The 23453-nt window shown below is 44.1% G+C and overlaps 1 protein-coding gene across 3 annotated transcripts in view; it reads right to left on the bottom strand.

The window, feature by feature from the left end:
• The window catches only part of Fsip1 (fibrous sheath interacting protein 1), a 125488-nt gene that overhangs the window by 671 nt on the left and 101364 nt on the right, over positions 1 to 23453 (bottom strand). For all 3 annotated transcript variants that reach the window (XM_021155182.2, XM_021155186.2, XM_021155178.2), the window contains one exon: positions 2715 to 3225. In XM_021155182.2, coding sequence (XP_021010841.1) covers positions 2715 to 3225 — 511 coding nt within the window. The remainder of the gene's footprint in view (positions 1 to 2714; positions 3226 to 23453) is intronic.

Genomic DNA, 23453 nt, shown 5'->3' on the forward strand with positions numbered 1-23453 from the left:
AAAAAAAAAAAAAGGAAGGACAAAAACGAAATCAAATAAGAGAAGACAATACAAGAAAGGAGAAGAAAATTGGAAAGTTGTAGGATGTGAAATAAAAAACTGTCTGCCAAATCAGGGCATGTGCCAAAGTACGTACAGGGGGTGGGGTGGGGGGCATAATGTTCAACAAAAACTCATACACAAACATTTATATCAGCATTATATACAACAGCTGAGAAGTGGGAAAGCCCTACTGGTCCATCCACTAATGGATCAATAAAATGGGCTATGTCAGTACGAGGGAATATTACTCAAAGGTAAAAAGAACAGACCATGGGTACATGCTGCCAGATGGGTAAATCTGGAAAACACTGTGCTGTGTGTAAAAGGCACTCACAGAGCCTGCGTACGTTATAAGGCTACCTACAGGCCATACTCGGGGTCTGCACAGTTACAGAAACTCAAGTAGAGAAATGTGGTGATAGTGCAGCATGGAAAAGAAGTACTAATACTAAGCAGGACGAAGAGGAAGCTAAAGCAGATAAAGGAGGGACCACAGCATCACATGCCTAGCCTGTTGCTTGTTTGTTTTGTTTTGTTGTTGTTGTAAACTTGAGTCCTTTTCTGTATAGTAGTCAAATACCTACCCAATGAAGGGCCGTTCACCCTTGAGGACTGACCTGCAATTATGCCTCCCATCTCCCCAGCATTCATTGTTTCCTCCGTAATATCACCCGTGGATGTCATCTTGAAGCATTCCTCTTCACTGAAAGACTGAGAAGTATTTCAAGTGTGACTGTGACTCATATCCTATATCCTAGACCGATGGTCCTTAACTGGGAGAGATGCCCACTGAACAGGGATGCCCAGTGTACACTTGGCAATGTCTACAGACATCACTAGCTACGACTGTCATCTTGAGTACAGGCAGGGGACTTTATTAAACTTTAGAACACATGAGACAGCAGCCTCCACAGTGAAAAAATATCATACTGCAAATGTCAACAGTGCTTAAATAAAGTTGCCTTCCTAGAACCTGGAAAAGTGTGTAAAACACAGAGGGAACTTGAATATGTATGCAGTAGCTAAGTAGATAGATGGACCTAACTGGCAAGCCCCAGGTCGCCGCAGTAGACCTTGCTTTAAAACACATGGTAGATGTTTCTTGAGGAAAGATACTCAAGGTTGACTCCAGGACTTGTGCACATGAGCTCAAGAGATCACGGTTTGGGTGTGTATCCAACAGTGGAGTAATTATGTCACACGGCCAACTAGGCTTCCCTGATCCCCGCCACAGTATTCACTGTACTCTGTCCTTTTAAAGTCACATGCTTTTAAGGAAGCTGCATTCGCACAATAAAAATATCAAGGCACTGTACATAGTGATCCAATAGAGAGCTAACATGCTCAGGCATTCAGTGAAGACAGAAAACAAGAATGGGGAGATAGAAGAGGATGGGTTCAGGTTCAGTCTCCTTTGAAGGAACACACAGCATTGGTGGTACAGTGAATGTAGCTGCCATCCACTGAAGGAACATGTGAATCCTTCCAAGGTACAGAAGAATCAGAAAGAACTTGAAGTCCCCGGCTAATCTAGCTATAACTGGAATCACATACTGGTGACTAATCAGAAACTGACAAGAGGAGAACTTGAGGTCACACTGTGGAGACCTTCAACAGTAAGTAAAAGAAGTGCCAGCTCATTCAACAGGTAATGTCCAGCCTCCAGCTCTCATGAGACTGTTGTGTGGTCATCAAATGCTTACTCTGTCAACAGTGGGAGGGGTGGAAAGAAGGCTGGGCGGGAGAGACACTGGAGGAAGGATCAAAGTGTTCGGGGCTTGAGAGTGCAGAACCTGGGGAGGGCCTGAGCAAGAGAAAAGACAACTCAATAAGGACTAAGAGGTTAAAGAAATGTAAGTTGGGAGAGAAATGTAAGTTGAGAGGGAGAGATGGAAAACTGAGTGTGAGGTTGTCAAGTTGCCTAGCAGGCAGTTAAAGCCATGAGACCAAGGTGTTAGCTCAAAATCAACTTATCACAAACCTCAGAGAGAATATAGACAGATGATCATGATGATGGATGGATGGATGGATAGATAGATACTAGACAGACAGATAGATGATAGACAGATGATTAATAGATAGTAGGTTTTAGAGTACACTACATTAGAGATTAAAGTTTAAGCTGTTAAAATATGTTCACAAATTATGACATCTACTTCAGACACAGATAAGAACGTGAATATTTGTTTATGCTAAAAAAAAATCCTCCTGTGTCATTGTACTACTGTAAAATATGGGACTAAACCATGGAATCATATCTGAGAGTACAGGTGTGGTCTGGGCAGGCATTTTACATGTATTTTATAGTATATACATGTATTTGCAGGTATATTTACAGGTATTTTGCAAACTCATTCCCAGAAACAAAATTGTATCACTAAAGTTTGGAGGTTGAAATCTTTTTAAATTACTTCTCATCATTCAAAATACGTTGTCTTTTTCTCTACAACCAACATCATTTTCTGAATGACCGAATTATCATGAAGGACAATGCATTTCATGTGAGTGTGAACCTCTCCTTACATCGTAAGTATGCTCCTATGTTTGCAAGCGCGAAGGGACAGCATCTGAGGTTTACAGTACAGAACTGCATCTGCCTCTCCTTTTACTCAAGTATCCTCAGGTTGAGATGTCTAAGAAATATTCACAAAGCACATGCTCTCCAGCCTCACCTACTATTGATTTCTCTGCAAGGCTGGTTTTCAACTCTTGGTCATCTGAAGAGGAGTTCACGTTGATGTCATCCAGGGGATCATCCAAGAAAGGGGGCTTTTTCAGTCTCCCAATGCCAATGGTCTTTGACATAAAATAGTCTGCTGCATCATTAAAAGCCTCCTCCTTGGAGAACTGGAGGTGTTTCATGGTCTCTACTTCGAGGAGCAGAGCCTCAGGTTTGTAGTGTCCAGTCAAGGCTTTGGTAAGATAGGAGTCTGCAGGATATGCACATCCCTCACTCTCAAGTCTGTTTGCATCATCTAGCTGGGTTTTCTGGACCTTGGCTCCGGCCTCTTCTGCTAAGTCACAGAGGGTGGATGGGCAAAGCTGTTGGGACCCAAGTGCTGTATCAGTATCTTTGTTTTCTCTTTCAGAAGAAAGACCAAGAGCAATGCATTTCTGTTTGGAGACACACTCATCCAGAAGACACTTCAGCTGTTCCTCAGAAAGACGTGACGGGGAGTTTAGCTGAGGAAACAAACCAAAAGTTTTCATTGTCGATTGGTTTATTAAACATGTCTTCTCTAGGTAAGCTTCCATGAATATAGCAGAACTTCAAGAGTCAGAAAACCCCCTACCCAATACATGCAGTAGGAAAGTAGGTTGTTTGGAAGTGTCCAAAGCTGCAGGAGGCTAAAGAGTAACCTGTGCAATCAATTTTCTATACTTTTTTAGAGGGAAGAGGACCCGGTTTTCTCTGTGTAGCCCTGGCTGTAGGGGAATGTACTCTGTAGGCCAGGCAGGCCTCAAACTCACAGAGATTCATCTGTTTCTGCCCCCCTCCCCAAGTGCTAAGATTAAAGGCATGGCACCACTGCCCAGTCAGAATAAATTTAGAATAAATTGTACACATTAATCTGGAGGAGGGAATCCTAGAATGCTGATTAAAATGCCCTAAACTAACCACTAGCACCCTGATACCACTCAGAAATGACTGAGCTGGAGACACTGTCTTCCATTGGGTCCCACAGAAATTAATCCAACCATAATTTCCAGCCAGGTTCCTCAGCCTCCACTCATCCCTCAATGTGAGCCTTGCAGCACTCAGTTCTGAGACTGGGAGAAACCAGGGCCAATGACACCACCCCTCGGGATTCACCACCGATGTGTCTGTCCACAGCTTTCAGAAGACAATATTGCCGAGGACAGAAGAGGAAGCGTGAGGGTGGGGCCCATCCTGAGATGTGCAGTTGCTTCAAAATTACAGGCACAGGCCAGGGGCATTCCAAGAACAGTATATTCGGGAAGAAAGATGTGATCACACATATTAAATCTCCATTTGTAAAGATTATCCAGGGCTGAGGGTTTTAAACAAGACATGAGTTTTAAAACACTTTTCCCCCTTACAGTTGTATACCACCACACCCAGTTTATGCAGCACCCAAGACTGAACCCAAAACTCCAGGCATACTAGGCAAGCATTCTACCAACTGAGTTACAGAGTGGTATATATGTATTGACTATATGTGTGAAACTGTCTAAAATCAAATGTAATTAATATCTAAAACCCACATTTTTCTTCCAGTAATGTTCTGAACACACAAAAAAAAATGAACCAAGTAAAAGCATTGGGGGGGGGGGAGGGGTTGTTATAGGAACTCAGGGGAACTGCAGCAAATTACAAACAGCTCAGAAACAAACAGTTACGTGAAGTAAAACACACTAAAAGTATTGTCCTCCTCTGATCTAGACCTAATCCCCATCCCCGTGCTCATGTGTACCAGATGTGCATCTCAATCTTCACATGGGTCCCCCAAAACTGGAGTGGGTCTGTCCCTAGAGCTGTTGACAGCCTGTGGAATTCATTCCCCTAACTAGGCTACCTTGTCTGGCCTCAGTGGGAAAGGATGCACCTAGCCTTGCAGAGACTTGATGTACCAGGGTGGAGGGGACTATCTGGAGAGGCACCTCTCAGAGAAGAAGTGGAAGGAGGATGGGGAGAGGGACTGTGTGAGGAGGGGACTGGGAGGTGGGAGGCAGAGGATAGATAGATAGATAGATAGATAGATAGATAGATAGATAGATAGATAGATAGATAGATAGATAGAGGAAAATGACCTCCTTTGATGTAGCTCAGTAGGAAGGTACCTGTCTAGCATGCACAAGGCCCTGAGTTCAATCCCAGTAACACACACACACACACACACACAACACACACACACACACACCAAAACCAGAGAAAGTAGCAAAATGTGCTGCATACATTGTATATGCAAATGTACAACCCTGGTTGTAAGTTACTACCAGAACCAGAACACACATAGTTAACTCATTACTCTTTCACACCCCTTCTCAGGCAGCCAACAAACTACAGTAAGACAAGTTCTGCACCATGTTTTTAAAAAATATCATGTGTTTTCAAATCTGTCAAACACAGTGATGCCAGGCACAATGATGTACATCTTTAATCCCAGCACTCAAGCAGACAGAGGCAGGGGGACCTCTATGAGTTCAAGGCCACCCTGGTCTACATAGTGAGTTCTAGGCCAGCCAGAGTTGCATGGTAAGATCTTCTTTCAAAAAAATTTTTTTAATAAAATAAAAACCCAATGGCAGCCGGGCAGTGGTGGCGCACACCTTTAATCCCAGCATTTGGGAGGCAGAGGCAGGTGGATTTCTGAGTTCGAGGCCACTGGCCATAGTGAGTTCCAGGACAGCCAGGGCTACACAGAGAAACCCTGTCTCAAAAAACAAAACAAAACAAGACTCAGTGGCAAGTGGCACTGTGAGTTTGAGGATAAGAAGTAGTACTGGATTTGAACTCAGGACCTCCAGATGAGCAGCCAGTGCTCATAACCACTGGACCATCTCTACAGCCAGCAAACCCTACTTTTAATAAGTAACTTCCAGAATCTACATGTGGGACTGCTCCCATTTTCAGAGCATTGCCTTCACCAACTATGTAAGCCTAGTCAACTAGACAGTGAGGGCCACCCTAGCACAGCACTAGGCACTTACAAAACACCTCCTCATGCTGCCTACATAAACTGTTTACAATGAGACCTCAAGCTGGGATTTAGAAAGAAGACACTGCATCATCATCAACAAATATTTGTGGTTGTGAAATTCTCAGATAACGGAACCATTGGCCCCTGTTGGACCAGGAGAAATGAAGGATTGCAGAAGTCAGGTCTCTGGGGTACCAGGTGGGATGGGGAGTTGGGAAGTAATCTGCTATGTTTGGCTGCTTCCAAAAGTAATACTGATAAGTTAGATGCTTGGAAATTCTGATGATATATTTGGCTAGATACCAAGAAAAATATAGCAGTTATGAATACTGAGAGGAAAGCAAAACCTTTTATAAAACTGAAGGGCACGGAGTCTAATACACAAAGAGAAGGAGGGAGAACAAGAACTAAGCAAAAGAAAAATAATTTTTAACCATAGGACAAACTCAAACATGGAGAACAGAGAGCTGAAGATGTTCCCTTGAGCACTCTGAAATGGATTTTTAGAAGCAATTATTTTTTAAAAGGGATAAAGGACAGAGGTGCAGCTCGGTGGCAGAGAGCTTCCTGTGCTCACTTAAAAACTCAAACGATGGCTATCGTGGAAATGGAATGAGTGAAGGATGGATGCCCCGAGTGTCTAGATAGCACTTGATCACATAAGCAACTCAGAGATGTGGAACTGGATTGGACTCAGGCTCATCCCTGGCTTCTCTCAGTCACTGCGCATGATGGTGGTGGCTGCGTCCAGATTGCTTGTGATGCTTCTTAGCTACTGGGCTCCAGGACTGAGCCCCTCAGGGTGTGCAGCCAGGGAACTATCTGTTCACAAACATTCACCTCCAAGAATCCACCTACAAGTCAGCTGAGATCCACAAGCTAATGGACGACTTACTTACCATCCCTGCCCATAAAACTTAATACAGTGTATTCCTAGGCTCGGTTGTGCTACAGAAGAGAGCGAAAGCCCCTCCTCGCACCTTCATCTTAGCCACCTTTCCATGCAGCTTCCTTCCTTCCATTTTTTAAGGTTTTGTACATGCATATACTCCATGCTGAGCCTGGTTCCCATGTGACTCCTCTCTCCCGCCCATGAGCCCCTTTGTTCCCCTAAGGTGCTTACTTTCTACTCTCTTGTCATAGCTGTGTATAGTATTTTATGTCTATATATAAAGTAGGAGACACAGGTGAGAGAAAATAAGCTAAGACGTGTCTCTCTGAGGCTGGCTTAAGGCAGTTCATATAATTATCTCCAGTTGCATCCATTTCCCTACAAACAACACAGCTTTGCTCTTTATGGGGAAAAAAAAAAACTCCACTGAATGTGCATAGATTTTCCCTAGCCACTCCCATGTTGTCGAACACCTAGGCTGATTCCATAACTTAGCTACTGTGAGCAATACCATAATAAACACTGTTGTGTGAACATCTCTATAATACATCAACTTGGATTCCTCTGGGTAAGTACCTGGAATGGTGTGACTTAGTTGTGGGGCCGTGAAAGGCAGTCTATTTTGGTTGAATGAAGCTTGCTCGGGCGACCCAGTAGAAAACTCTACAAGGGACAGAACAGAGAGCCACCTTTCCAGAAACAGAGTGTCCCTGACACCACAGAGCCCCCAACTCCATAATTCTGTGACTATAAGTCATGCAGACAATGTCCCAAACTTCTAGCATTCTGGCTAGACTCCACCAACCCCCACCCCACCCCCACCCCAGTTACCTGACTATAGCCAGGTATGCTCCTCCCCATAGTTACCTAGCAACAGCAAGATAGTCCAGCCCACTATAAAAGGGGCTGCTTGGCCCTCCTCACTCTCTTTAGCTCTCACCTTTCTTACTTTCCTCTCTAGCCCTCCTGCTCTTTCTCTCCCTTCCCCCTCTCTCCACGTGACCATAGCCAGCCTCTCTCTCTCTCTCTCTCTCTCTCTCTCTCTCTCTCTCTCTCTCTCTCTCTCTCTCTCTACCTTCTCTCTGCCTTTCTACAATAAAGCTCTAAAACCATAGACTGTCTCTGTTCATCAAGGCCCGTGTGCTTGAACAATGAGATAGGCTTTCCCCTAAGGAGCCACATCTAACCTCCCACCGGAGGACCTTCCTGTGTTCCAGCCACAGACCAGACCAAGGACTCGTTACCTAGGACTGCCCCTTGTCCACCCTCCACCGAGCTGTGGTCCAGTGGCTTCCCATGGCCAGACACCCACCTGAGGCCATGTGGAAAGCATGCAGCAGTCATTCTGCATCCGCCCGCCCAGAGCACTGGAACTCTGGTAGGACGAGGGTTTTCTCCCACTCCCTTCATTCCCCCACACCCACTGCCCAACACTTATCATATGGAGTATCTGTTTTGGAGGAATCTCCATGCTGACTCACAATAGCCACACCCAGTCACATCTCCACCAGCAGTGCATAAGGTTCTCTTATAGCCACACCCACCAGCATTTACTTTATTTTCTTAAGGCCCACCATTCTGGCTGGGGTGAGGTGGAGTCTCCATGCAGTTTTGATTTGTGGTCCTCTGAAGTTGCACTACTGGTGAGGTAGATCATTTATTCACGTTTATTGGCCATTTACATTTCATCTTCTGTTCATTTCCTGAGCCCACCTAGAGGCTGGATGGCTTCATTTCGTTGTTCGGCTTCTGGAGTTCTTTGTATATCCTAGATACTAATGTTCTGTCAAATGTGTAGCTGGTGAAGAATTCTGCGCATTCTGTGGGCTCTTTCTTCACTCAGTGTTTTCCTTTGCTACACAGCAGCTTTTCATTTCATAGGGTCCCACTCGTTGGCTGTTGAGCAACTGGAGTCCTAGTGAAAACACTTGCCTACATCAATATCTTGAACCATCTTCTCAGCTGTTTCCCTCTAAGTTTCAGGGCTTCAGGCCTTAAATTAAGGCATTTGATTCTTTTAGAGTTGGACTTTGTGGGGGCAATAGAAGGGAATATAGTTGTATTCCTCTAAATGTGGCCATCCAGGCTAGTATTGTCTCCCAGTTAGTCTGATGTTGGCTATAGATTTGTCATAGATAACTTTTATCATTTTCAAATGCATTCCCTCTAATTCTTGTCTCTTCTGGACTTTTAGCATGAAGAAATGTTGGATTTTGTGAAAAGGCCTTTCTAAATCTATCAAGATGATCATGTGACTTACTTCAGAGGATTTCTGTGACATATTGCATTTATTGATTTGTATATGTTGACCCAGCCCTGCATCTCTGGGATGAAGCAGCATCACTGTGGTGAATGGTAATTTTTTAATTAATTAATTTATTTTTTTACACTCCATATTTTATCCTTCCTCGGAGTCCACCCTCTGACTGTTCCACATCCCATACCTCCTCCCCACCCCCTTGTTTCCACGTGGATGTACCCACCCCCCACCCCACCTGACCTCTAAACTCCCTGGAGCCTCCAGTTTCTTGAGGGTTAGGTGCTTCATCCCTGAATGAACACAGACCTGGAATCCTCTACTGTATGTGTGTTAGGGGCCTCATATCAGCTGGTGTATGCTGTCTGTTTGGTGGTCCAGTATTTGAGAGAACTTCTGCGTGTCCTGGAGCTTCTCTGAGACTGATTTCTAGATTTGATGCACTGCAGTCAGTGAGTAGACAAGGAGTTATTCTGGCTTTCCTATGCTTGTTAAGAGTTGCCTTCTGTCCTGTTACATGACCTATGACAGAGAACATTCTATGGGCTGCTAAGAAGAATGTGTATCCTTCCCATGTCCCATTTAACTCAGAGACGTTCCATTGTTTTGAATACTTCCTTTATTATCCCATGTGCAAACAGAAAATAACCAGGGTAAATATACTGGGTTTTGTTTCATCAGGAAAATCATGTAATACGTATGGCATATAATTGTCAGGCACCTTACCAGTCTTACTGACACAATCTGATGTCTTGTGGGACAGTAATAACTAACCTTTACCAAATACTTACTCTACGCCAGATATTGCCCTATGCATGTTACATGCATTGATTCATTTAAACTTTACAGTGAACCTAAGATATAGACATTATTCTTATTATTATTCTCACTTTATACACATGATAGTGAGACACCAATAAATTAAAATAATGTCCAGTGTCTACAGCTGCCCAGTAGTAGAGCTGGAGTTTGTTGAACACAGGTGGCCTGAGCCCAGTGCCTGACTGGGACTCATTGTAAAAGTGTCTCTCTCTTTCATTCTCCCAGTGTCTTTTCACAAGCCAGTGCTCTTGTTCTATCCATTGTCACCAGGGAAAAACAAACAAACAAACAAAAAAACAAAAACAAAATCAAACAAACAAACAAACCTAACTCTTCCACCAGGCACCGCCCTTGCTTTCAAGCTTTTGCCCAAACTAGATCTGTTTTAGACAAATGCAGTCTCCTTTCTTTCAACTCATTAATAAAAAAACAAAAAACCCACCACAGCTACAGCTCCATCCCCAGGGTGCCTGCCATCTCTGCTCCTCCGCCCAGATAATGCCAGTTTGGTAAAGGAATTAAATCTGATTCAGAGGAAACTTTTGGTTGCTGGAGCTGAAGCAGATGTGGACTGCCACACCCAATACCCACCTCTCCTCCTGCACTAAACAGCTACAGTTTCCCCAGCCATAAAAAATCTCTAATTATTTGGGCATCAGTTTTGTTGACAGAGCCATTGAGATTAGGTGTCTAGCACAAACCACCATAAAATCCACCCTGAGAGGCTTGCAGAAGCAATCCAGGGCTTCAATGTGAGCTTAAGTTGTCAGGCATTTTTCCCCAACAGAGTTTCTAAAGAGCATCATATAAAAATACCACCATATAAAAAACTTAACTCCATATCACAAGGGAGAATGGGTGGGGAGACAGAATGTCCTAAACAGTCAACCACAGGAGCAAAGGCAAAAAAAGTTTTCATTGAAAACTACTTCTACTTCAAAGCAAACAACAACAAAAAATTCCACCCTTGGCTTAGTTACCAAGATATAACTTTACAACTCTCTGAAACACCTACCAGCAACATGAGCAATAGTTTATAGAAACCAAAAAAAAAAAAAAAAAAAAAAGCAGGCTGGGGATAGCTAGAGGAATGGCTCTAGTTAAGTTAAGAGGTCATGATGGGAGCCAAAGGCATGAAGTCCATTAGTCAACTGTCTTAACCTTGGAAGGAGCCAAATCTTGCCTCACTCTATCTAGGACTCAGCTGGGTACTGAGTAAATTGGAAATACAGAGCCCTCAGGAACATCTCTAGGTTCCCAGGGGCTGCCTCTCTACAGCTTGTTTACCTTGTGTTTTTAACCACCCAAACTTTTAACCAAAGCTATGATGCCATCTCACTGTCCCTGAGATCTTCAACAATGCTTCTTGGTTGGACTGAGATGGCTGCTCAGTACAGGATCACCTTGCAGCAGAATTCATCTGAGGCCAGCTCAGATCAACAAGGTTTGATTGATAAGGATGTCCCTCCCCTATGAGAAAGAACACTCACCTAGACTCAAAAGAATCGGTGTTCAGCCCTAGGAACTAGAAAGAAGAGTTGAGTAACCCCTTGAGTGGCCAAGAAATCTCCTCACAGCACCATGTCCAGGAGCCAAGCTGCCTTGCCACACTCCAACGTGAGGACATTTAGTTTGTCCATCGGGATCTGCACACATGTGATAATCAGCACAGGGGAATAAACACTAAAGGCCAAGCTCAGCCAGTAGAGGGGAAGGCACTGAACCAAGTTCTTCCCCCAGGAGGCAGTCACTCCTGTGACACCCATGGGGATGTCTCACAACATCAAGCCATCGGTCACACTTGCCTGCCAGCACTGGCCACATCAGTTACACCCCTCTTCTGGTTCTCTGTTGTTTTCCTGAGTAATTAAGTGGTAACAGTCAGGCATTTCCCATGTTCTGCTGTTCCCAACTGAGACAAGAAGCAACAGTTTCCTAGTCCTGCCAAGGTTCTGAGGGTGGAGGGCACAGCACCAGTGAACTCTAAAAATTCGTCTACAAGGCTCATGGACGAGTACAGGGACCACATAGGTGTGGCTGGTAGCATCAGTGTTACTGGAAGCAAGTGGTACTTGAGGATCCTTGGGGTTCGAGGCTGCTATTCCTATTCATTGCTGAGACCCAAGTGTCAGAGAATGATGCCAGGGGCAGGGTGGAAGGAGAAACTTCCTTGGAGACTTGGAGGGACATTTATCCAGACCAGCCAAAAGGGGCACAGAGGGAGTATATGAACTGATCTAGAGGAAGAAAGTCAAAATCATAGGTAAACAGAAAAGGAAAGACCAGCATGAAGTGAAGGGGAGACCATGGGGTGCTATTCAGTTGCTAAGGCTCCTCCACTGTAAAGGCAGGAGGGCTGCTTGCCTTCTGCAGGCAGGGCACAAGGCCAGGTTAGCAGAAGCATCCTCTCACAGCCCCTCCTCCCTCCAGAAATCAAAGCAAGACCAGGCAAGTCATGCAAACGCGCAGCATCCCTCTGCATCCCGGATGTGTCTCCAGCACCCTTCCTCCATGCTGCTTTCCCATGTGCATTCTCATGGCCATCCCAGGCCATGTGCATTCCCATGGCCATCTGGGAAAGGCCTTGGTGAAATGTTCCTTGGGTTTGCACAGTATCTTTCTAGAAACTATTGTTTCCTCCCCAGAGGAACAGGAAATCATTGGTGCTGTGCCCTCCACCCTCAGAACCTTGGCAGGACTAGGAAACTGTTGCCTCTTGTCTCATTTGGGAACAGCAGAGCCTTGACTGTTACCACTTAATTATTCAGAAAAACAACAGAGAACCAGAAGAGGGGTGTAGCTGATGTGGCCAGTGCTGGCAGGCAAGTGTGACCGATGGCTTGATGTTGTGAGACATCCCCAGGGTGTCACAGGAGTGACTGCCTCCTGGGGGAAGAACTTGGTTCAGTGCCTTCCCCTACTCAACAGAGAGTAGCAGGGGGAGGCTGGTATTTCTACATTTAAATCTGCCCTCTTTTTCCTCAGCTTTTTAGAAGTTGTACAAATCACAAAAACCTCCCACTCAGACTTCTCACTGATAAATAAAACTGCTAACATCAAACTGGCACTAAAGCAGTAATTCAAGAAACACTAAGGAGTATGCATCTGTATTGAGCAAGGTGGGCATATGCAAGGCTGCCCATGGCGTAAGCCTGGTGTGGGACAGGTGCAATTTCAGCCTTCCAGGATGTGAGCACGCAGCTTCCTCAGTGCCGGCAGCCCCAGCTTCTAGATGAGCTTTCTCAGGAAGCCACACACTGAAGTTTGTGCTGTCCAAGTTCAACTGACCCTTAGCTTCGAGGGTCTCTATGAGGTGCCAAGAATGGATGGTGCTTTATAGATAATCTCACTTTGCAGTGAGTAGATTAGCAAGTATCCTGCTGGATTCAAGAGGCTACAGAGACCATTAGATGCAGGGAGAGAGCCAACATGGGACAAAGGTAAAATGTCACCTTACTGTGAGGCCAACTACATCTCCAGTACCAGAAAGTACCAAAGTTAGTAACCAGAAAGAGGCTAGTGTCAGGATCTTTTATCTTTGTTCAAAATAATATGAAGATTTCCATGAGAGATGTGTGGGATGTAGGGAAAAGAACTGTCTCTTTCTTCACAAACATGGCATCCACTGTTCCTTTCCCCCACCCAGACCCTAAGGTACCAGAAGCCCTCATGTTGACCCACTCTCGCCTCTCCACGTAAGCACACCCTCTCCAGGAAACAGTCTCTAACCAAAACTTCAAAGTATTTCCTACTGCCTCTCCTCAGAGCCTACCTGTCCAAATGTGCTTCTCCATCACCATCCTGAGATTGCAATATGTAACTCTTTCAAGGAACGAACTGGCATTTAGAGGAGGCTGTTGAATCAAGAATGACGTAACCCAAAGCCCTGATTCTAGGAAGGGAATCCAGGCCCACAGCCAGATGGCAGAAAACTATTTGGAAGACATCCATCCCTTTCAGCACTTTAAATCAGGCCACACCAGGCATAGTCCTAGCCCAGTTGGACAAACCTTCGGCCCTGTCACATTGCATTAGCTTTGATTTCCCTGCTGGTCAGAAACCTTGTACCATAGATCTAACCTCACACTGAATTTGTTGATGAAGGAGAGCCATTTCTGGTCACAAACAAGTGACCTGTGGCATTTCCCAGGGCTGAAGAGCTCCCGAGGTCCTGCCCTGTCTAGACATGTATCTGAAGCATCTAATTACCCCATGCCTTCTGTATGGCACACAAAGCCCGACACAAACACAGCACTCCCATTAATAGCGCTGTTCAGTGAACTGTCTTTTTTCATTTCCAGTCTCAGAGTGAGATCGCACTACCACAGAAAGATACACTGTGGGTAGCATGCTCCGAGCTACGCCGTCATCCAAATCCTGGGAGTTAAATTCTCTGGTCAGGAATAGAGCCACCTGGAGAACTGGACACAAACGCAGAAGGCCCTGCATAGCACGCTTTACTGTTTCCTGAGTGATTCGTCCCATGTTCCCTTTCACAGAAAGCTGGGATGAGCCTTTCTGCTTCCCTTTCACGGCACTGGGACATTTATTAGGCAAGTGTCCAGACAAGCCCATGTCATCAGCCATTTGCACTACAGTCAGGGCTGAGGTGGACAGAGTTGATAGCACCGTAGTAATGTGATAAGAAAATTAAGGCTTGGATAAATATCTTCATCCAAGGCCCGGAACTAATAAACAATGTGGCCAGACCCTTTCAGACCCTTTCATCCTCACAGCTACCTTCCCACAGATGCTCAGAGTTCTGTTCTCAGGAAAGCACCTTGACAACAGCAGGGTACCACGGCACATACTTCCCCTTCAGCTTGACAGCTCACAGCAGCCTACAGCAAATGTCCCTTTCATCTCACAAACCTGTATGAGCTGTCTTCTTTTTAAACTTTAGTGCCTGTGTGCATGCATGTATCGTGTGTGTGTGTGTGTGTGTGTGTGTGTGTGTGTGTGTGTGTGTTTGTTTCAGAGGACTACAACGTGGGTCCCAGGACTTGAACTCAAGTCACCAGGTTTGGCAGTAAGCCCACTTACCTGCTGAGCCATTTTGCTGACCCCTTCTTTGGAAGATCTTCTACCTGCTACAGTGACATCCCCATAAACTCACAGGTCTTGATCTCTTTATTGACCAATGGTCTCTGTCATGGCCCAGCCTAACTCCAGTGCCCTTCCTTGCTCCTGAGACCTGTTCCCTCTGGAGCTGCTTTGAAAGGTAACAGTCCAATTAAAACTTTGCTTGGAATTTGGGCAGACCAGACAAAAATGCTTTACCTTCTGAAGAATTCCCCAACATGGGGAATTTCAGGTTCCATCAATGGTCCGCAGCCAGATGACATTGTTGAAGTGTTCCTTATGTTCTCCATGCCACAATCCACAGTGACTCGCCCCATCTCAGGGTAACAGTGATAATAACTGAGGGAAAATGCTTCAGAGTCACGTGCACTCACACACACACACACACACACACACACGCACGCACGCACACATGCATGTACGCACAGGCATCCCACGTGCACACACAATTCAAGAGGAATAAAAAGCCTGAGTCACAAGCCTGTGATATTCACTGCAATTCAGACATAGAAACTAATTTGTTCTGCCAAGAAAACAGCTAAATAATATTCCATTTTTTATTGTGGTTAGGCTTAATTATAGACATCTACTTGTGTGTGTAAATAGAAATCCTCACAAACATGCAGTAAAGTGTATCCTTTCATAAGAACTTACAGGGCAAAGCTGTTCTCAAAAGTCCTTTATTTGTAAGGCTAGACTTAAAATTAACAAAGCAGGGCCTCCACGACCCAGGGAACACTTTCAGTAAATATGTCACACTTTTCTCTTTTGGTTTCCAATGGTGAACAGATGAGCCCCGTCCCTGGCCTGGTGCCATCTGGTCACTTAGATGGAACAGAGATTGTCCAAAAGCATACATTTATATCAAGGCATCAGTGGTGCTGGCTATACCCTCCTCCCAAAGGCCTGTGAGCATGATGTCATATTATATCAGATGAAGAGAGTAAGATGTCCTGTCTGATGACCAACAGCCTTGTAGACAGATTGTTGAAGGTCATAACTCTAGGTAGGGCTATAAAGCTACTATATTGCTTCTAAAAGTCACTGTAAAGTTACTGTGTTCACTTTTTAAGCTCCCTTGAGCTGTTTGGAATGTGCACTCCTTTGCCTATAAGAAAGAAGCCTTTCCCAGTTAAGTAAACTCACTTCAAGGATCTAAACATAAGTTGAGTTGGTGCAGCCAAGAGACTGTATCCCAAACAGAGCACACACCCAGGAGTCTCTGGAAGGGCTCAATGCTTTCTTTTCCCATTGCTTTAAGAAATAAATTCAAGGGTCTTTCCAGAAGCTGGAAAGAATCCAGATGTCCCTCAACAGAGGAATGGATACAGAAAATGTGGTACATCTACACAATGGAGTACTACTCAGCTATTAAAAACAATGAATTCATGAAATTTTAGGCAAAGGGATGGATCTGGAGGATATCATCCTGAATGAGGTAACCCAATCACAAAAGGACACACATGATATGCACTCACTGATAAGTGGATATTAGCCCAGAAACTTAGAATATCCAAGATACAATTTGCAAAACACATGAGACTCAAGAAGAAGGAAGACCAAAGTGTGGCTTAGAATGGGGAACAAAATATCCATGGAAGGACTTACAGAGACAAAGTTCAGAGCTGAGACTGAAGGAAGGACCATCCAGAGACTGCCCCACCTGGGGATCCATCTCATATACAACCACCAAACCCAGACACTATTGCATATGTCAACAAGATTTTGCTGACAGGACACTGATATAGCTGTCTCGTATGAGGCTATGCCAGTGCCTGGCAAATACAGAAGTGGATGCTCACAGTCATCTATTGGATGGAACACAGGGCCCCCAATGAATGAGCTAAAGAAAGTACCCAAGGAGCTGAAGGGGTCACAGCAACCCTATAGGAGGAACAACAATGTGAACTAACCAGTACCCCTAGAGTTTGTGTCTCTAGCTGCATATGTAGCAGAGGATGGCCTAGTCGGCCATCAATGGGGGGAGAGGCCCTTGGTCTTGTGAAGATTATATGCCCCAGTACAGGAAAATGCCAGGGCCAGGAAATGGGAATGAGTGGGTTGGAGAGCAGGGCAGGGGGAGGGTATAGGGGACTTTCAGAGTGGAAACTAGGAAAGGGGATAGCATTTGAAATGTAAATGAAGAAAATATCTAATAAAAATTTTTAAGTTAAAATATAAAAATTAAAAATTAAAAAAAAAGAAAAAAGAAAGAAAAAAAAAAGAAAAGAAATCCAAGGGTCTTTCATAATGCCCTGTTTAGGGATGATGAGTTTAGGAACTGATCTGTCTAGGAACAGGCAAGGGGCACAATTTTTTGTTGTAATGGCTTAAATCAATCACAGAGATTTGTGTTATAAAAACCAGATGGCATAGTTAGTTCTGTGACTATTTCCGTCACAGAGATCCAGTTACTGATGGTCATTTCCAAGAACCCTTATTCCTTATTCCTGCTAAAATGTGCATCTTGCTGAATGCTGTGCAGCTATTATACCCACTTGACGGTAAAGGGGTAGGCTTCTGACCCATTGCTGCATGGTCCTGATATCCCTAGCAACCACTGCAGCATCACCCATCAGCATCACTGGCTAGTGCAGAACATTCCTCTTATTCCCAAAGATGCTTGTGGTCCCTCATCATTTAATCTTCCGCACTCTTGTCTGAAAGTATCCATCAAGACCCTCTTAAGGAATCCAGTTGGCATACAGGTCTCCAGGATCATAATATATCCCCCAACCTCTGCATCAATCTTAGCCTTGGGTGTTGGTATTTGTGTTCCCATAACATGTAAAGGAATTCTTAGCATCTCATTAGGAGCTAAGGTTCAACTTTTGGTCAACAAATCAAAGAAATTATTAGAATCAATATCATCTATTCGTGCTCACATATTGAATTCAGAATCTCTGGCCAAGTCCTTCCATGGCAATCAATTGAACCTATCTAAATCTGTATTTTTCTTCTGGAACCTTTTTTTTTTTTTTGAGACAGGGTTTCTCTGTATAGCCCTGGCTGTCCTGGAACTCACTTTGTAGACCAGGCTGGCCTTGAACTCAGAAATCCGCCTGCCTCTGCCTCCCGAGTGCTGGGATTAAAGGCGTGCGCCACCACGCCCGGCCTTCTGGAACCTTTAAATGTGATTGCCATGCATGTTCCCTGGGTGTTTTGTCAATGATAATTGGCAAGGTTTCACAACTTTTTAAGCCCATACACTATCTCCTAGCTCTGCCTTTGTCAATGGTGTTTTAAGTTTGCTGGGATCTAATAGTTAATTACAGCTCCACAAAATGAATACGGAAAACTGATCCACCTAAATATCACAGCCAAAGCCCGAAGGTAGATAATTCTATCAACACAAGAAGAGCCCCAGCAAAGTGGGGCACAGGGTTTCTTTAGATGGCAGGGATGGCTTAAAGGACTCTGGGGACTTAAGGATACCCTGAGTTCACTAAATTCCACTGTATCCCCTGCCTATTTTTAGGTCCTACCCTCTGATGTGCCAAAACTTTAACCTAAGGGATTTAATCAACACTATAATTTGGTAAACTGAATTTGGCTTTTCATCCTTTCAAAACAAAATTCTGTAGGAGAATTCTTTATATGCAGTCGTTGGAATAGTTTCCATTTTGATCCATATTAAGATAGGGAATTTGGGAATTTTAGCTCCTGTCCTCTCTCTTTAACCACCTGTCTCTATAAGAAGCCATGGCCTCACTGCCTTGCTGTTCCTGGTCCTCATCACTTGATGGAAGCCCACATGTGCCTAAGAGCATTCCCTTCCTGTGCACTTCATCCTAGTAGTTCATGGAGTCTTCCTTGAAAATTCCTCTGTGTGCTAAAGTGTGCCTGCATCCCATCCCTGCTACAGCTGGATTCATCACTAACATCTGCTCCAATAGCCCAAACAGAAACCGCAGTTGTCACCCGTTCCCTGGCAGTTCTACTTCCTAGCCATTCCCTGTGTCAAATTGCACATCCATCGGGGTTCTTAGAAGTAAACAGTAAAAACAGCCAAACTGATGTTGGCTTCTGTAAGCAGAAACAGAATTAAAATAATGTCAGATATTTTCATATCATTTTTGAGAAGGCTAGAGAAGGGTGCTGGCAAACCACCAGGAGCAAATAGGAGTCTACCCAAACAAAGTCACTCAGGGAAACCTGTGGCCGTGACATCTGCTGAGCTGAATGCACCAACATGGCACCACCTGAACCACAATACCACAGCTGGGACCACCATCTCCACCACCATGGCGAACACTGAGTGAACTGTCCATTCTTACTGCCCCATCCTTTAGTTTTGGGTATACATACCCAATAGCCTACATCCAGCAAATGCCCTTATCAAAGTCAGCTAGGAAAATCAATAGGGGGCCCCAGAAACCTTGGTGAGAGGCAAGCTGGGAATCCGATTAAAAATCACAAAGTGAGCCGGGCGTGGTGGCGCACGCCTTTNATCCCAGCACTCCGGAGGCAGAGGCAGGCGGATTTCTGAGTTTGAGGCCAGCCTGGTCTACAAAGTGAGTGCCAGGACAGCCAGGGCTACACAGAGAAACCCTGTCTCGAAAAACCAAAAAAAAAAAAAAAAAAATCANAAAGTGGGGAATGTCCCAATCCCACACAAGGTAAACAATGAGGTACAAAGACAAATATCCTTTCCAAGCATCTCTTTGTATCATTAGAAAGCATCATTACATCAAAAAAGATAGAATTTTATGGGAACCAAAGTTGGAAAATTTTTATACTAAGTTGAAAAATTCTGCAAACCTTTTACTTATTGAAGAACCAGCCTGCCTCCATCTTACAGTAAGGACAAACTAGGTTCATTCCTATTTATGATTAAATCTCTGTTTCTCAAGGATTGGGCTATCCCCACCTGTAACTTTAACTACAAATGATTCTGTACAGCCTGTTCCAGGAATAACAATCAAGTCTTTGCTTCAAAAAGCTAATAGCCATCTTGCAACCCTACCTTTGCTTCAAAAGGGTTGCCATGGCTACTGTGTTGTGACTACCTGTTGTTACAACCACCTTGCCATCGTGCCTTTGTTTCCAGATGCTGTTATGACTAACTTGCTATGCTTCTGTCCTTCTCCGGTCACCCCACCTATCTTTCCCACCAAATCTTCCATTTAGAAACCCCCTACCCCTGAGCTAGAAAAGCCTTGTCTTCCTTACATCCAGTTATGACCTCTCTAACCCTCACCTTAGTGGGAGGCAGACTGGGCACACGAATAAAAAGGTTTGCTTTAATCAATTGCTTGCTTTAACTTGGCCAAAATGATTTGGGCCGCGTTCTTTCTCCCTTCTTTGGAATTAACAGCGTTTGGCACCAGTGGTGAAGAAGAACGTTTTATAGCAAATAGAAAGCTGGTGAACTACTCTCTTGACCATGCAAATTACAGAATCTGGAAATAATATTCTTGATCCTTCATCTTTTCTCAATCCTCAATAAGGCTGATTCATAAAAAGTACTTAAGAACTATCTGCTAATATTTTCCCGAGAATATTTTAAAATTCCACAAGGACCCACAGGAGAACATTTGCGACCAATTTGAACAGATATGTGCATCAAAGAAGAAAAAAGTTCTCAGAATCGCTTGATTCTATATCTCCCTAGAAACAGATTTAAGGCATGTTGCAGAGCATGTCAGAGCCCTGAGCCTTCTGAGAGGCACAGCTAAGAGGAGGAAGGACAGAACAACAGTGAAATCAGAATCCAACAGGAGGAGAACAAAAGGAAGCATTTGGCTAGTAGGCTAAGGATCTGGTGAGCCTTCAGTGATTCCTGGCATTTCAACACTGCAGAGTATTTTATTTCACAACATTAAGCAAACAAAGAATTTTTATCCCCTGCTTCCTCCCTTTTCCCCAGGCAACCTTCCCCCCATTCCATTGCTCCCATCCCCCACTTCACAGCACCCATGTCTGACATCTGACTAGCCACCCTTCCCCTCAAGCTCTGCCCCAAACCCAAAGGCCCCTTTTACTTTCTAGGTGTTCAACTCACATCTGAAACTAGGAACCACGGATAAGACAGAGCTGTGCCGCATTTGTCTTTCTGGGTCTTGGTTATTGAATTAGATAGTGTTTCTATTGTTGTGATAAAACACCATAACCAAAAGCAACTTGAGGAGAAAAGAGCTTGTTTCAGCTTACAACTCTCTGATAAAACTGAGGGAAGTCAGCAAAGGGGCGGATTCAGAGGCTCTGGAGGAATGCTGCTTGCTGGCTTGCTCTTCATGGATGGTTTTGTCAACCTACTTTCTTATACCATCCCATCAATTGCTAACAAAGAAAATGCCCCATCAGCTTGCCTCTAGGTTAATCTTATGGAGACATCTTCTCAACCATGGATAACTCTTCTCAGCTTGTGTCAAGCTGATCTTCCTACACATAGAGAAACGTCAAAAACAGTTGCTTTACTCAATATACTATTTTGTAGTTTCACCCATTTACCTGCAGATTTCATGATTCCATTTTTTTCTTTACAGCTATATAGTACTCCATTGTGTATACGTACCACATGTCTTATTACCCATTCATCAGTAGTGACCATTTGTTTCCATTTCCTGGTTACTGTGAATAATGCAGCAATGAAAATGGCTAAACAAGGGTCTTTGGAGTAGGATGTTAAATCTTTGGGCATATGACAAGGAGTAGAATAGCTGGGACATAATGTAGCCCTCATATGTGAAACTGAAAATATAGCAAACAGAGAAATAATAGTTACTCGTGTTGGACAAAGACTCTTTTCCCCTCACTAGAAAACTGTGTGAGTGCTTAGATCAGTCTACACACTAGTGCTGAACACTGATATCCACTTCATCTCAGTGAGAAAGCAGAAAACACCACTGTGGCTGAATGGTCCACAAGGAGGACTGAGGACAGAGGTGAGGGAAGGGAAGGGGAGCTAGGAAGAAACAAAATTTGGAGAAACGAAAAGATTGAACTATTTATTCTGCATATGTGCATGTGACTTTGACTAGCCAAGTCCACTTTTACAGAAGTCTTAAACCCCCCATCACTTTTTTCTTCTCCCTAAATTATAAAAAAATAAAACAAAACAAACAAACAAACAAACAAAAAACTAATGCCAGGTTACTGAAGATTCAGCATTACATGCTGAAAACAGATACCGAAAGTGCTCGGATTTTAAATATAGCCCATGAAACTTGAGTATTGTGAAAGGAAAGGAGAAGAGGAAGGGGGGTGACTTCAAGATTCAGGCTAAGCATGTGCCAGATTCTCTTAGTTCCCAACCAACACAAAGACGAAAGCTTTGTATTCTGCTTTTTGTTGAAGCTGCACCCAAGAGGTCACTGCTAAACCTGGAAGGCCTGGGGGGTTCTAGAGGAATTCCAGAGACATGCACTGGAGGTGACGAACCAGATCAGGCTCCTTCTTATTCTTCTGACTCCCTTCTCTTAAATATAGCTCTACTGTCTCACCAGCGAGGGCAAAGAAAGCTAGGAAACCACAAGTCTGGCCTGTCATTGGAAAAAACGAGCTCAACTAAGTGTAACTTAGGTAGTAAAAACAAAAGGAAATTAGAAGCGGGGATGCAGAGCTCTACAATCTTGGCTTCTCAAAGGCTGCACTTGGAAAGGGATATGCTGTGTTTTCTATGACAATAGGAGTGGAGATGCTAGGGGGTCACACGAGTCCTATCATTTTCAGGGGTTTGCCCTTTTGGCTCTTCCTTACAGAACACAGTGACGTATAAAGAGTACCCTCTCTATTTGAAGTCACAAATACAAAGAATGAATGCACAGTAAAATGTTGGCTATTCACCAGCATACTCTAAACACCCATGCATGCTCTACAGACAAGCATGGAGACTGGTTTTATTTTTCCATATCCATTCTTTAAAAAAAATATTTGTTTTATTTATTTTTATTGGTGTGTGTGTGCGTGTGTGTGTGTGTGTGTGCACAAGTCTGAGGTGTTAGCTAAAGTTTAGCAGATAAGCTTACTAAACTCTACATGCTGACATCGGATCCCTAACTATCCAGCTGCTTTCTTCTACTGGGATTTTGCAACACAACAAAAACTAAATGCCAGGGGGGAGATAAAGATAGATGTCCAAAGCTACTCACCAAGGGGTGCTCTCAGAGAAGCTTCGAAACTAATGAAGGGACCATTCGGCTCCAAAATTCCCCTTCCTTCACAGCATACAAGAAGAACACTAACACACATTTGCCCCTGGTGAAGCTCCAGCAGACATCTGGAGATGGTTAGAGACAAGCGTGCTTCAAGCAACCACAGAAGGGGAATGTGGAAGGACAGTAACAAGTTGCACACACAAATTTTCTAATTCAGACAAAGAATTTGTACATTCCCATCATTCTCTCTCTAGGAAGCAGGAAGCAGAACTGGCTCCCCACAGCACGACAGGCTGAGCTGTGGTATCAGCTCCTTACCCAGCACCACAACAAAAAAGGCAAAGTGCAGGTCGGGTGAATGGGCACTGCCAGGGTTATCAGTGGTGAGAAGATGCACTCTCCCAGTGTCTGCTATGTGCCTCTCATCCTACGTGGTACCCAGCTGTAGTAAACTGACAGAGATAAAACAGGAATCATGAAACCTGGCCATAATTAACAGGGCTTTTAATAGAGCAATCTACCAGCATGACAGATAAACTATGATACATTAGAAAGACATGAAAGGCAGGAGGATCTGGATAGGGCCAGCCTAGCTA

The sequence above is a fragment of the Mus caroli genome, chromosome 2, assembly GCF_900094665.2.
Source record: "Mus caroli chromosome 2, CAROLI_EIJ_v1.1, whole genome shotgun sequence".
Lineage (NCBI taxonomy): Eukaryota > Metazoa > Chordata > Mammalia > Rodentia > Muridae > Mus > Mus caroli.